This window comes from Tamandua tetradactyla, chromosome 26 (genome assembly GCF_023851605.1).
Source record: "Tamandua tetradactyla isolate mTamTet1 chromosome 26, mTamTet1.pri, whole genome shotgun sequence".
In the NCBI taxonomy this organism is placed as follows: Eukaryota; Metazoa; Chordata; class Mammalia; order Pilosa; family Myrmecophagidae; genus Tamandua; species Tamandua tetradactyla.
In genome coordinates, this window is record NC_135352.1 from 37,070,619 (window position 1) to 37,085,463 (window position 14,845).

At 39.1% G+C, this 14,845-nt stretch overlaps 1 protein-coding gene across 5 annotated transcripts in view; it reads right to left on the bottom strand.

Annotated features, from left to right (window-relative positions):
* The window catches only part of WDR17 (WD repeat domain 17), a 116,900-nt gene that overhangs the window by 59,876 nt on the left and 42,179 nt on the right, over positions 1 to 14,845 (bottom strand). For all 5 annotated transcript variants that reach the window (XR_013169078.1, XM_077144407.1, XM_077144410.1 and 2 more), the window contains one exon: positions 9,277 to 9,528. Coding sequence is in view for 4 of the 5 variants with exons in the window: in XM_077144407.1 (XP_077000522.1) it covers positions 9,277 to 9,528 (252 nt within the window). In the remaining variant the exon portion in view is untranslated. The remainder of the gene's footprint in view (positions 1 to 9,276; positions 9,529 to 14,845) is intronic.

The following is a 14,845-nucleotide window of genomic DNA, read 5'->3' on the forward strand; positions in this document are numbered from 1 at the left end:
ATCGTATGTATATACCACATTTTGTTGATTCACTCGTCTGTTAATGGACATTTGGTTTTGCTTCCATCTTTTGGTAACTGTGAATAATGCTGCTATGAACATCGGTGTGCAAATGTCTGCTTGGGTTGTTGCTTTCAGCTCTTCTGGGTAAATACCAAGTAGTGCTGTTGCTGGCTCATATGGCAACTCGATATTTAGTTTCCTAAGGAACCGCCAAAGAGCCTGCCATAGTGGCTGCACCATTGTACATTCCCACCAGCAGTGCATAAGTGTCCCAGTTTCTCCACATCCTCTCCAACATTTATAGTTTCCTGTTTGTTTAATAGCAGACATTCTTATAGGTGTGAGATGGTATCTCATTGTAGTCTTGTTCTGCATTTCCCTTATAGAAAATAAAAATCAGCATCTCTTCATATGCTTTTGAGCCATCTGTATTTGCTCTTCAGAAAAATGTGTATTCATATCTTTAGCCCATTTTATAATTGGGTTTTTGTTCTTTTATTGTTGAGTTGTATGATTCTTTGTATATACAGGAAATCAAACCTTTGTCTGATACGTGAGTTCCAAATATTTTCTCCCATTCAATTGGTTGCCTCTTCAATTTTTGACAAAGTCTTTTGAAGTATAGAACCATTTGATTTTGAGGAGTTTCCATTGATCTATTTTTCCTTTTGTTGCTCGTGCTTTGGGTGTAAAGTTTAGGAAGCTACCTCCTATTATTAGGTCTTGAAGATGTTTCCCTACATTTTCTTCTAGAAGCTTTATGGTGCTAGTTCTCGTATTTAGGTGTTTGATACACTTAGAGTTAATTTTTGTGTAGGGTGTAAGATAGGCGTCTTATTTCATTCTCTTGGCTATTGACATAGTTCTTCCAGTTCTTCCAAGACCAATTATTGAAAAGACTACTTTGTCCCAGTTCACAGGATTTGGGGGCCTTGTCAAAATCAGTTGACCATAGATTTGGTGGTCTATTTCTGCACTCTTGATTTGATTCCATTGGTCAATGCTTCTATCTGTGCCTATACCATGCTGTTTTGACCACTGTGGCTTTATAATATGTTTTAAAGTCAAGGAGTGTAAATCCTCCCACTTCATTCTTATTTTTTAGGATGCTTCTAGCTATTCAGGGTCTCTTTTCCTTCCTGATGAATTTGGTAGTTAGCTTTTCCAAATCTTCAAAGTAGGCTGTTGGAATTTTGATTGTTACTGTGTTGAATATGTAGATCAATTTGGGGAAAATTGACATCTTAACTATATTTATCCTTTCTCTCCACCTATTTAGATCTTTTTTAATTTCTTTTAGCAATGTTATGTAGTTTTCTGTGTACACACAAGTCCTTTACATCACTAGTTAAGTTCATTCCTAAGTATTTGATTCCTTTAGTTGCTATTCTGAATGGAATGTTTTTCCTTAACTAACTCCTCAGATAGGTCATTGCTTGTGTATAGAAATATTACTGATTTTTGCGCATTAATTTTATACCCCTCCACCTTGCCAAATTTGTTTATTAGCTCAAGTAACTTTGCTGTATATTTCTCAGGATCTTTCAAGTTTAGTATTATATCATCTGCAAATAATGAGAGTTTTACTTTGTCCTTTAAAATTTGGATGCCTTTTATTTCTTTGTCCCACCTGGTTGCTCTAGCTAGAACTTCTAGCACAATGTTGAATAATAGTGGTGATAGTGGGCATTCTTGTCTTGTACTTGATTGTAAGGGAAAGCTTTCAGTCTCTCTCTATTGAGTATGATGCTGGCTATCATTTTTTCATGTATTCTCTTTATCATATTGAGGTAGTTACCTTTGATTCCTATCTTTTGGAGTGTTTTTATCAGAAAAGGATGCTGAATTTTGTCAAATGCTTTTTCAGCATCAATCAAGATGATCATGTGATTTTTCCCTTTTGATTTGTGAATGTGTAATTAATTATTACATTAATTAATTTTCTTGTGTGGAACCATACTTGCATTCCTGGTATAAACCCCACTTGGTCATGGTGTATAATTCTTTTACTGTGGTGGCGGATTCAATTTGCTAATATTTTATTGAGAAGTTTTGCATCTATGCTCATTAGGGAGATTGACTTGAAGATTTCATTTCTTATAGCATCTTTACCTGGTTTGGGAATTAAATGATATTAGTTTCATAAAATGAGATTTGATAATATTTTATTGAGAAATTTTGCATCTATTTTCATTAGGGAGATTGATCTGTAGTTTTCATTTCTTATAGCATCTTTTCCTGGTTTTGGTATTAAATGATATTAGTTTCATAAAATTAGTTTCCTAAATTTTTTGGAGTTTGAGCAGGATTGGTGTTAGGTCTTTATGGAATGTTTGATAAAATTCTCCTTTGAAGCCATTTGGCCCTGAGCTATTCTTTGTGGGAAGATTTTTGATGACTGACTGAATCTCTTTACTTGTGATTGGTTTGTTGAGATCTTTTATTTCTTCCTGAGTCAGTGTAGCTTTTCTGTGTGTCTCCAGGAATTTGCTCATTTCACCTAAGTTGTCTAGTTTGTTGGCATATAGTTGTTCTAGTATCTTCTTATGATTTCTTTTATTTCTTCAGGTCTGTGGTAACACACCCCTTCTCATTTCTGATTTTGTTTATTTGCATCCTTTCCCTCTTTTTCTTTGTCAGTCTTACTAGTGGCCCATCAATTATATTGATTTTCTCAAAGAACCAACTTTTGGTTTTGTTGATTCTTTCTATTGTTCTTTTGTTATCCCATTCATTTACCTCTGCTTTAATCTTTGTTATTTCTCTTCTCCCACTGGTTTTGGGGTTAGTTTGCTGTTCTTTCTCAAGATCCTCCAGGTGTGCTGCTAAGTCCTCAATTTTTGCTGTTTCTTGTTTTTTAATATAGGCATTTAGGGAAATAAATTTCCCTCTCAGCATAGCCTTTGCCGCATCCCATAAATTCTGATAAGCTGTATTCTCATTTTCATTCATCTCCAGATAGCTGCTGATTTCTTTAGCAATTTCTTCGTCTGACTGGTTGTTCAAGAGTGGATAATTTAATCTCCATATATTTGTGAATGTTCTCATTCTTTGGTGTTTATTGAGATCCAGCTTCATCCCATTGTGATCAGAGAAAGTGCTTTGAATAATTTCAGTGTTTTTAAATGAAGGCCTGTTTTATGCCCCAGCATATGACATATGCTGAAGAATGTTTCACAAGCACTACAGAAGAACGCATAAGCTCATGCTTTGGGGCGTAATGACCTGTATATGTCTGCTAGGTCTAATTCATTTATCAAGTTATTTAACTTCTCTATTTCCTTGCTGATCTTCTGTCTGGTTATTCTATCTATAGAGGAGAGTGGGGTAATGAAATCTCCTACTATTATTGTTGAAAATCTATCACTCCCTCTAGTTTTGCCAATGTCCGTCTCATGTATTCTTGATTGGGAGTATAAACATTTATGATTCCTAGATCTTCTTGGTGAATTGACACTTTAATTAGTATATAGTGTCATTCTTTGTTTTTCATGATGTCTTTACATTTAAAGTCTATTTTGTTTGATATTAGTATAGCGACTCCTGCTTTCTTTTGGTTACAACTTGTGTGGAAAATCTTTTTCATCCTTTCATTTTCAATCTATTCGTACCCTTGTGTCTAAGATGAGTCTCTTGTAAGAAGCATATAGCTGGATTATGTTTCTTAATCCACTCTGCCAATCTGTAACTTTTAATTGGTAAGTTTAGTCCGTTAACATCCAAAGTTATTATTGAAAATGCGTTTCTTGATTCCTCCATCTTATCTTTTTTATTTGTCAGATCTATATATTCTTTTCCCTCTTTCTCTTTGTATTCTTTAAATTACCCTTAATGGTACTCTTCAATTCTATGCCCTCCTCCAGACCTCCGTGTTCTGTCTTTTTTTTCAGCTAGCAGAACTCCTTTCAGTATTTGTTTTAGGACAGGTCTCTTGTTGACAAATTCTTTCAGGATTTTTTTGTCTGTGAAAACTTTAATCTCTCCCTCAAATTTGAAGGACAGTTTGGCTGGGTACAGAATTCTTGGCTGGAAGTCTTTCTCTTTCAGGATTCTGAATATATCATACCACTGCTTTCTCGCCTCCAGGGTCCTAGTTGAGCAGTCTGAACTCAGTCTCATTTGATTTCCTTTGTATGTAGTAGATTGTTTTTTTCTTGCCACTTTCAGGATTTTCTGCTTCTCTTCAACATTTAACCGACTGATTAGTATGTGCCTTGGGGAATGCCTAGCTGGATTTATTCTGTTTGGAGTTCTTTGAGCTTCTTTGACTTGTATATTTATATCCTTTATGGGGGTTGGGAAGTTTTCCCCCATTATATCCTCAACTACTCTTCCTAGCCCTTTATCCTCTCTTCTCCTTCTGGGACACCAATGATTCTTATATTTGTGCGCTTTATTTTGTCTATCATTTCGATAAGTTTCCATTCAATTTTGTCCATCTTTTTTGCCATTTGTTGTTTTGAGTCTTTGAAATCAATTATCCTGTCCTCTATATCACTTATTCTTTCTTCTGTTTCTTCAAATCTGGTGTTGTGTGCCTCTAATATGTTTTTATTTGGTCAACAGATTCTTCAATCTCTGTGATATCTGCTATTTTTTCTTTTTATTCTTTCAATTTCCTCTTTGTATTCTTCTACTGTCTTCTTGATCTCCTTTACATCATTTGCTATTTCATTTATTTTATTAAGTAGAGTTGTATGTACATGTTTGATTAGTTGTTCCAACATCTGTGTCTCTTCTGGTGTTTTCCTTTGGTCATTAAGCAGGGCTATATATGTCTGTGTTGTGATATGCTTAGTGATCTGCTGTCTTCATCACATGTAGATACCTTAATTGATTTACTTTGGGAGTTGATTTCTTTCAGTAGTCTAAAGCCTTGTGTTTGCAGGATGGTTGTACAGCAGGGAGCAGGGCAGAAGTTGGGGCACTCAGTGCGGTGATTTGTCTCAGGGCAGGTATAGGCATAGGTTGGGGATGATATGCTTATGCTTGTGAACATGGGCACCCAGCGCCCATGGAGGATGTAGCTGTGTGGGTGCAACAGTCCTGGGGCCTTAACTCTGGTGTGTGCTGGTCTAAGGCATGGGGCCCTCTGTGCACATGAGTAGAGCTGTGGCAGCAGACTGATGTCATACCTTCATGGATTGGGGGCAGATGTGACAGGCTGCACAGGTTGACACTTTCTCAGAGCTGGGAACTGAGGCTGAGGGTCGTGTGCATGTGCAGTTCTAGGACTGCTGTAAAGTACAGTCCCTAGAGCTGAATGACAGGATTGGGGGCCTGCATGCATGTGTGGGCCTGGGAGTGCTGTAAACAGATGCACTGAGCTCAGGGAGTGCAGGGTGAGGCCGTGGGACACTATGGATGGGGGCAGGGGTAGCCGAGGTATGGAGGTCAGTGCCCACAGCCTTTATGTGCTGGCAACAGCCTGCAGGGAACAGGGAGGGGGAGGTGGTACTTGGGAGGGCGCAGGAGAGGTGGACTGGGCTGCACTTGGGGTGGGGTGTGGGGTAGGAATGTGCACTGGCGGCTGGTGGAGTGGGGGCGCCTGGAGTACGGGGAATGGGAGTGGATGACGGGGTTAGGGTGCATGGGGTGGGGGTGGGTCGTCAGTCACGGGGCTGCACTGGTGAGGGTAGCGCCCAAGAAATATGGCCTGGCTCACTTTCTAGTCCCGTGTACCCATCCGTGCACTCCTGTGGGCTCCACAGCACCATGCCTCTGCACCAGGTTCCAGCTTTCTGCCTCTCAGTTTCTGGGCCTCTACAACCAGGAAGCTCTCCCAGGTCAGCCACACTCCCGAATCACCACTTCAGTCACCCTCCTGTCCCTTCTCTAACTTTTCTGTGGAGCAGGGCTAATCTCAAGTTACTCTAGTTGGCCATCTTCCTGGAAGTCCACCAATTGATTTTTGAGAAGGCTGATAAGTCCACTCAATTGAGAAAGAATAAACTCTTTAAACAATCGTGGTAGAAGAACTGGATATCCATCTTGTGTTAGTTAGATTCTGTTGTCAACTTGGCCAGGTGAGCATACCTAGTCTTGTTGCTGTGGACATAAGCCAACGGTACGTGAACCTCATCTGTTGCTAATTACATCTGCAGTTAGCTAGGAGGCGAGTCTGCTGCAATAAGTGACATTTGACTTAATTGGCTGGTGCTTAAATGAGAGAGCGCAATGCAGCACAGCCTAAGCAGCTTGGCATTCTCATCTCAGCACTTGCAGCTCAGCCCAGGCCTTTGGAGATGCAGAAAGAAGTCACCCCGGGGAAAGTTGTTGGAACCCAGGGGCCTGGAGAGAAGACCAGCAGAGACCATCCTGTGCCTTCCATGTAAGAAAGAACCTCAGTGGAAAGTTAGCTGCCTTTCCTCTGAAGAACTAACAAAATAAATCCCCTTTTATTAAAAGCCAATCTGTTCCTGGTGTGTTGCATTCTGGCAGTTAGCAAACTAGAACAGACTTGGTGCCAGGAGTGGGGTGCTGCTGCAGTTTGCAAATATCAGATCTGCTGGAACGGTGTTTTGGATGGCTAAGGGGAAGACTTTGGAGGAACTGTGAAGAGATTGATGAAGTCCTGGAGTGTGTGAAGACACTGTTGGTGTAAATGGAACCACTGCCAATCTTGACAAAGGAGGACACAAAAGGGAGAGATTGGAGTTTTCAGAGTGAGAACCATGGAAGCTCGGGTCTGAAGCCAAGAAACCTTGGCCAGGAGAGTGAACCCACCCATATACATGGAGAGGGTGAGTTTACCCTGAAGGGTGAGGATGAGCCTCTCATTTTGTTGCAGTGGAAGATTGTGCAGCCTCAGGTCTTGGAGAAGGTAGAGCACGCTCCTTGGGGGACTGGGAGAGCCTGGCTGCCACCACATGGAGGGGTTGAGCGTGTGCCCCAGAAATGGCGGAGAGCCCGGGGTGGCCCTGATGCCTGGAGAGAGTGGAGCAGAGAAGTGGTCTCCTCGATGTTCCCCGAGGTTGATTTGGAAAGAGATGGGCCACTGCATAGGCCCTCAGAAAGGGTGGGACTGCCACTTTCTAAAGCTGAAGGATGAATGACTTTCAGACTTTGAAATCCAATGGTGTTTGCCCTGCAGGTTTTACATCTGTGTTCTTCCAATATCTCCCTATGGAAATAAAAACCTATATCCTGTGAATGTCCTCCTTTGCATCTTGGCATCAGACAACTTGTTTTGAGATTCACAGGTCCACAGCAAGAAGAGAATTTTTTGCACCTGTTTAAGGTGATGCTTGAAGTTGCCAAGTTGACAAGGAGTGGACATGTGTTAGTTAGATTCTGTTGTCAACTTGGCCAGGTGAGCATACCTAGTCTTGTTGCTGTGGACATAAGCCAATAGTACGTGAACCTCATCTGTTGCTAATTACATCTGCAGTCAGCTAGGAGGCGTGTCTGCTGCAATGAGTGACTTCTGACTTAATTGGCTGGTGCTTAAATGAGAGAGTGCAACGCAGCACAGCCTAAGTAGCTCAGCATTCCTCATCTCAGCACTTGCAGCTCAGCCCAGGCCTTTGGACATGCAGAAAGAAGTCACTCTGCGGAAAGTTGTTGGAACCCAGGGGCCTGGAGAGAAGACCAGCAGAGACCATCCTGTGCCTTCCACGTAAGAAAGAACCTCAGTGGAAAGTTAGCTGCCTTTCCTCTGAAGAACCAACAAAATAAATTCCCTTTTATTAAAAGCCAATCCATTTCTGGTGTGTTGCATTCCGGCAGCTAGCAAACTAGAACACATCTGCAAGAGAATGAAGTGGGACCCCTAATTTGCCCATATATAAAAATGAACTCTGAATGGATCAAAGACCTAAAAACTATAAAACTCCTAGTAAATGGAAGGAAAACCTTGTAGGACCCTGACTGGCCATTCTACCACTCCCAGCCAGCTCATTTTGGAGCAGTGCCAACCTGTACTGCCAGTGTAACTTCCTGGTCTTGGGTTCTAGAGGGAGAAGAGTAACCCCAGGATGCATTTATGTCTGTACCAATCAATCATCAGCCTGAGGGACTGATCCAAAATGCTGCCTGTGGTGATCCCAGAGTTTTCTTTGGATGTAGAAGTGCTTGCAGGGCCTTAAGAAAACAATCAAGTTCACAGCTATCTGGGAAAAAGAATAACTGGTTAAGAGATAGTCAAGAATTGGAAGAGAAAGTCTGCTGAATTTCCTGGGGTGTGGGCAGTGTGTGTATATGTATGTGTGTGTGTGGGGGAGGGCACTTTTGTATACCTGTATAAGGTGGAACTGATAAGGTCAAGCATATACCCATGACAAGACGCATGGTCAGAAAAGACCTCAGAGGACTCTATACTTCTGCCTTGGGTTGCTCCTTCTACTTGTAATGAGACAGGCTAAGCGCTGAATGAGCACCAGCACAGAGCTTATCTGCAGAGACGGAGAAGGGCATTTTCTTCTTGCCCTCTCTCCCTCTCCCTCTGTCTCTCTCTTTTATTTTCCTCCAGTTTTTGTAAGCTCATGACATTCAAGGAAATCTCTATCATAACTCTAGCTGAATATGAACTTAAGGAATAGATTGATTAGCCTTCAACAATGAGAAGGCAAAAACTGAGCAATTCCTGGAGAAGTTTTCAATTGTCCTTTTACTGATTTGGTGCTTCCTCAGTTATTGCAGCCATTTAACTGTTCTGAGGACAGAGTTCTGAGAATGTTGATTCTGCCAGTTTCTGCTGGTTTTTCAGTGTTGTTCAGGGAGCGGTAGTAGAGGAATCTGGGACCTTTCATTCCACCATCCTGTTCCACCTAATCCCCCATCACTTCTTACCACTGCTATCCCTCCCATGGTTACAAAATCACGAAGGAGTATCCTTGACCCAGGGTGAAAAAATCCACTCCCATTTTCAACCTGAGTCTAGCCAGGCATATATGGTCACCGAATGTCAAGATTATCAGTGTGGCTAATACAGCTCCCAACCAGTTAAACTGTCCTTCTGACTAGTATACTCAGTGCCTGCTTCCATGCCTGAAATTAAACTGTCATTGTCTTTTGCACACACACACACCACTGGCATAAATAAAACATGTTATAATGTAGTTCTAGAAATCTGGAATAATGAGTCTTAAATTCACTTTCATTCGTCACTAGGCTAATGACATTTAGTAAAAAAATAAATTTAGAATTTACTACCATAAATGATATTTGAATATCAAAAAGTTTTGCACAAAATTAACTAGTACAAAGAGATCATTTCTCTGACTCAAAAAATATACACAAACTGAAAACTTTAGGGAAAGGAAGGAAGCTTACCTCCAGTTATAAACATGCCAGGAGCACTAGGAACCCAGGATAAGCATTGTACAGAGGCTGCAGCACTGGGAAAATTAAATGTTGTTATGCAATAAAGTGATTCAGAATCTACTAGACGAATTCCATAATGCAAATTAGCCACAAGAAGATAATCAGTCGACAGTGGGTCCCATTCCAGGGCAGTAACTGGATCCTCTTCATCTGTCCCTTCAAGGGATTCAGGTCTCAAAACATGTTTCTGACTTTTATTACCTAATAAAATATGAAGAAAATGATTTCAAACAAAATTTGCAAAACAAATAAACAATTTAGATCATATTACTTTTCTCTTTTCTATACCACTGATCTCTGAGTGATGTATCTGGAATTTCCTTGCAGAAAGCAAAATTGATGTGTTTGTCCCAGTGATTAAAGTCTGACTGAACCACTTTGTTCTGTCAGTATCTAGAATCTTGAATGTTTTTCCTATTACTGAAAAGATGTAAAAAGACAACAGATAAATAATAAATAATAGGCAATAATTTTAAGCGTAACAGCTTTCACAGAATTGAAATAGCATGGGAATAGGGGAAGTGCTTGTCCAAAGAACAAACATAATTTCATATTAAAAACAGACTTTGGGGCTGACTGCCTGGGTGCCAATCCTACCTCCACCACTTACAAACTTTATGGTCTTGGACAAGATATTTAACTTCTCTGGCCTCAATTTCTTTATTTTTATACTGGAGATAACGTTATTTATCTCACAGCTAGTTGGCGTAAAATACTTAGAACAGCATGTGGCATATTATAGAAAGCATATCAATATTTGTTCTTATTCTTCCCTCTTTCATCATTCCATTTGCCATAATAATAACTCATACCTGACTGTAAGTAAAAATAAGGCAATCAAAAAAAAAGTAGGAAGCTAAAAGGAATTAAATGAAGCAAAGGAACATCACCTGGCACTATGGAGCAAATGTTTCTGCTGGATGTACCCCCTGGGGACCCCAATCAGCCAATCTCATTCTCAAAAGAAAGGCAGCGAAACAACTAAATGCAGAGACTGCAATCTAAACAACTACATTTATAGAAAGTACAAATTGTTTCTAAGTATCATAAATTTTAAAGGAAATGTTTTTTTTAAAAAAAAACACAATTTAAAGATATCACAGCTCCTTCTGAAATCCCATCATTTCATACTGTTTTCAATATATTAGATTATAAAAGAAGAAAAGAAAAGTTTCCCTTGGATATATAAGATCTTTTAAAATAAATTGAAAGTCTTCTGTTTTCTGGGTTAGGATTAACTTTATGACATACCATTCTCCAAATATAATGATGGTCTTAAATAAATATTTTGTCTAGAATTCTTTCACATTTAATGGAAGAAGATGGGTGAGCGGTTCCTTTGGCTTCATCAAATTTTGGCTTAAAGCCTTCAAGAAGAGTTTGTTTCTACTTTCCATAAATGAGCATCTGCCAAATCACCATTAGATATGAGAGTGATGAGTATTATTACAAAGGATTATTACAAGGCAGAGAGAGGAAGAAAAATGACTAAGTAGCCAAATTTGTACCAGCTGTTCCTTAAATTTTACATATTTGCATTTGCCATTAGTATTTATTGGCTATTAAAAATATTTCAGCATGTAAAAAATTCAAAACAACTGCAACACAAAACATGAGGAAATTGCAATACTAATGCACTGATAGCTTAATCACGTTGATTCAAACCCCCAGGCTTACAGTCAAAATGATAAATTATAGTCTTCATTTGTTTTCTATGTGGTATCCTTATTTTTTATTATAAAAGATTAAAAAAGAATCTATAAAAATAATCTATAAAACTAGTCAGAACAAAGCAATAAACAACAGTTGATAATATTTTTATCTGTGTTACTACTTATTCTATTATCATTGTTATACAAGTTCCATGTTATTCCACAAGTAGAAAACATGTTGTCAGGTAAGAAAAGAAGCATGTGATATAAATAAGTCAATATAAAAGATGAAGTTGAAAACTTCTAAATGAAAAAAACGAAGAAAAGGAATATTGGAGTTAAAAAATAAAATAATAGGGGTAATGTATGGTCTATATGGCTGTTAGTATTTAGGAGAAATTCTGATTTTGAAATCAGGTGGCCAAAGCAAAGAGGAAAGAAAACATGAAGGTTTACATAACTCACAGTGTCCACAGTATAAAAAACAATCAAAATGAAGACACAAAGATTTTACTCAGGAGGAGAACTTTTCCTAGAATTGAAAATAGAAAGAAATGTTTCCTGTGTGTTTTCAAGAGGGAGAAATAGTGCTACACTGGGACAATGTCCTCAGCAATGTTCCTAAAATAAAAACAAAGCAAATTTGATTAATGTACGAGCATAGGATAATACCAATGTCAAGTCAATCAAAGCATTTTTATTATACAAGTAAAAAATAAAATTCTCTGATGATTTGACTTAGTCTAGGAAACAACTTGAAATAATTGGAAGAGTAATTTTACAGCTTCAATCGCCCTGGAATCCTTGATTCATATAAGCATTTTTACATAAAAATCCAATACATGATACAGAAGAAAGTGGTGCTTTTCAGGCTGAAAGGGAGCAGAAGGCCTAAAGTGCAGCTGAAATCACCTACCCAGCCCTCCTACCCTCTAATACATGCAAATAAATATGCAAAATCACAAAGCAGTTAAAAATCACTGATTTAAAATGAAGGATAAAGCGCATTATTGTAGAAAGTCCTCCATGAATTTTTTTCTCTTTTTCAAGGGAGCTGTGGTGGTTTGAAATTACATATACTCCAGAAAAGCATGTTCTTAAATCTAATCCATTCCTGTAGGTGTAAACCCATTGTAACTAGGACTTTTTGATGAGACTACTTCCGTTATGTCTGTATCCTATTAGCGGAGTCCTTCATAAATGGAATGAAAAAAAAAAAAAAATATATATATATATATATATATATTACAGAGAGAGAAAGCCATGGAAGCAAGAAGCTGAAAGAAATGAAACCAAACCTAGAAAAGGAAGGATAGGCCAGATGATGGCACCATGTGTCTTGCCATATTGCCAAGGAGCCAAGGATCTCTGGCAGTAAGTCCTCAGGAAGAAAGCACTGCCTTGGTGCTCACTTGGTTTGGACATTTTCTTGGCCTCAAACTGTAAACTAATAAATTCCCATTATTTAAGCCAATCAATTTTATGGTATCTGCTTTCAGCAGCCTTTAAAACTAAAGTAGATTTTGGCAACAGAAAAATGTTGCCAAACATTTGCTATTGCAAATACGAGAAATATGGAAACAGCTTCAGAATTGGTTAATGATAGAGGCTGGAAGAAGTTTGAGCTGTTTGAAAGAAAAGGCTTACATTACTGTGAAGAGACTGTTGGTAGAAATATGGATGCTAAAGGTACTTCTGATGAGGCCTTAGAAGGAAATGAAGAATGTACTATTGGGAACTAGAAGAAAGTTGAATTTTGTTTTAAATCGGCAAAGAACTTGGCAAAATTGAGTCCTTATGTTGCATGGAAGACAGGATTTGAAAGCAATGAGCTTGAGTATTTAGCTGAGGATATTTCCAAGCTAAGAACGGAAAGTGAAGATGGTTTCTCCTTGCAGCTTATAGATAAAATGAGAGATGAAGAGAATAAGCTGATAACTTAACTCCTGGGCACAAAGAAACCAGAAATTGATGGTTTGGAACTCCTAGAAAGCAAGTTCCCAGAGAATAGTGTTCCATGCAAGGATTTAACTTGATAGTGATCCAGTCAGCCATTTCAGAGCACATCAGGACTGGAGAAGCAGTTATCCAGGAAGGATCTTTGGAATACCCCACTATCTGATACTCTGGACCCCGATGTACCATATGCAAAACTGACTTTTTTGCGTGTGTGCGGGATCTGTATGAATGGAACCACTGCCAGCTTGGACAAAAAGGGATAGAAAAGGGACAGACTGAAGGAACTATCACTTTAAGAACAGAAACATGGAGGCTAAGATCTGGATCAAAGACATTTTCTTGGGTCAAGGGAGCAGACCCACTCATGTGCGTAGAAAAGGTAAGCCCATCCTGGAACTTGGAAAGGGTGAAGGTTTTCCAACCTTGCTGCTCAGGAAGAGTACTATCACCCAGGTGTTCTCAGAGGCTGAAGCCTATTCCCTGGAGACTGTGGGGAGTCTGGCCATCATCCCAGTGTTCAGAGATAGTAAGACCTCTGCACAAGTGCTTAGAAGGGGTATGGCTGCTGCTCCAACAAGCCTGAGGACAAAACCATTCCATAGAAGACTATCATACTTAGAAACTAAATGAGTATATTAAAATTGCTGGGGACCTTATTTTCCTTCTAATTTCTCCCTATGAAAACAGGATTGTTTATCTTATGCTTGTTCCTTCTTTGTATAATGGAAGACAATAACTTGTTCTCTATGTTTCACAGGTCCACAGATGGAGGAGAAGTGCCCCAGACCACATCTATAACTGACTTTGATGAGACATTTTATTACCATTGTATCTGAAGTAAATTAAGGCTTTGGGATATTATGATGGATTGAATGCATTTTTGCATATAGTAAAAATAAGTCTTTGGGGTGGGGGGCGGTGTCCAGAGGGTAGTATGTGGTGGTTTCAACCTGAAAGATATGTTCTTAAATCTAATCCACTCCTGTGCATGTAAACCATTGTAAGTATGATCTTTTCATGAAGCTACTGTCACTTCAGCTAAAGTGTGACCCACTTCATTCAGGATGGGATTTCATCCTTTTATTGGAGATGGGGGAGTGGGGAGGGACAGAGAGAGAGAGAGAGAGGAAAGAGAGGAAGGGAAGGAGGGAGGTAGAGGGAAAGAGAGAAAGAGAGTGTACTGAAATCAAAGAAACCCAGAAGTGAAGGGAGAGACTAGCAGATTCTGCCATGTGCCTTTCCATGTGACAGAGGAGCTGAAGAGACTGGCAGCTGGTCTTCAGGAAAAAAGCATTACCCTGATGATGTCTTGATTTGGACATTTTTCTCAGCCTCAAAACTGTATGCTTGTATGCTAATAAATTCCCATTGTTTAAGCCAACCCTTTTCATAGTATCTGTTTTCAGAATCTTACCAAACTAAAATAGGAGCTTTTAATAAAGACTGAACAGCAAAAAATTCGAGGTCATAGTCTCCTACCCAAGCTTGGAGTGCAGAAATCTTGTGCTTTTAGGTCAAGACAGAATCATCTGTGGTACCAATAAGTCATTTAGAAGCAAAAATTAACAATTTCTCATGAAAACTAAGAAACCAAACAAGACCAATGGTAACAATCTCAAGCTCTCAAACCTGCAATTCAGAATGTCACATCAGAACTGAAGCAATACTGCTTCCTTTATGATCCATGAGCTCATGTGCATGCATGAGGAAAATACCCAGAAGGATTATATCCTGCATAATTATTTGCTACAGATTAATTGCTATAAAAATTCTGTGAAATAAATTAGGTCAAGTAGTCTGTACTGGGTAGATCCAGAACAATAACACTTGGTGACTGGGAACAGACACATAAATTACCCTAAACAACTAAAAAAATGAGTTACTAGTAAACAATGGCCTCTTCTGGA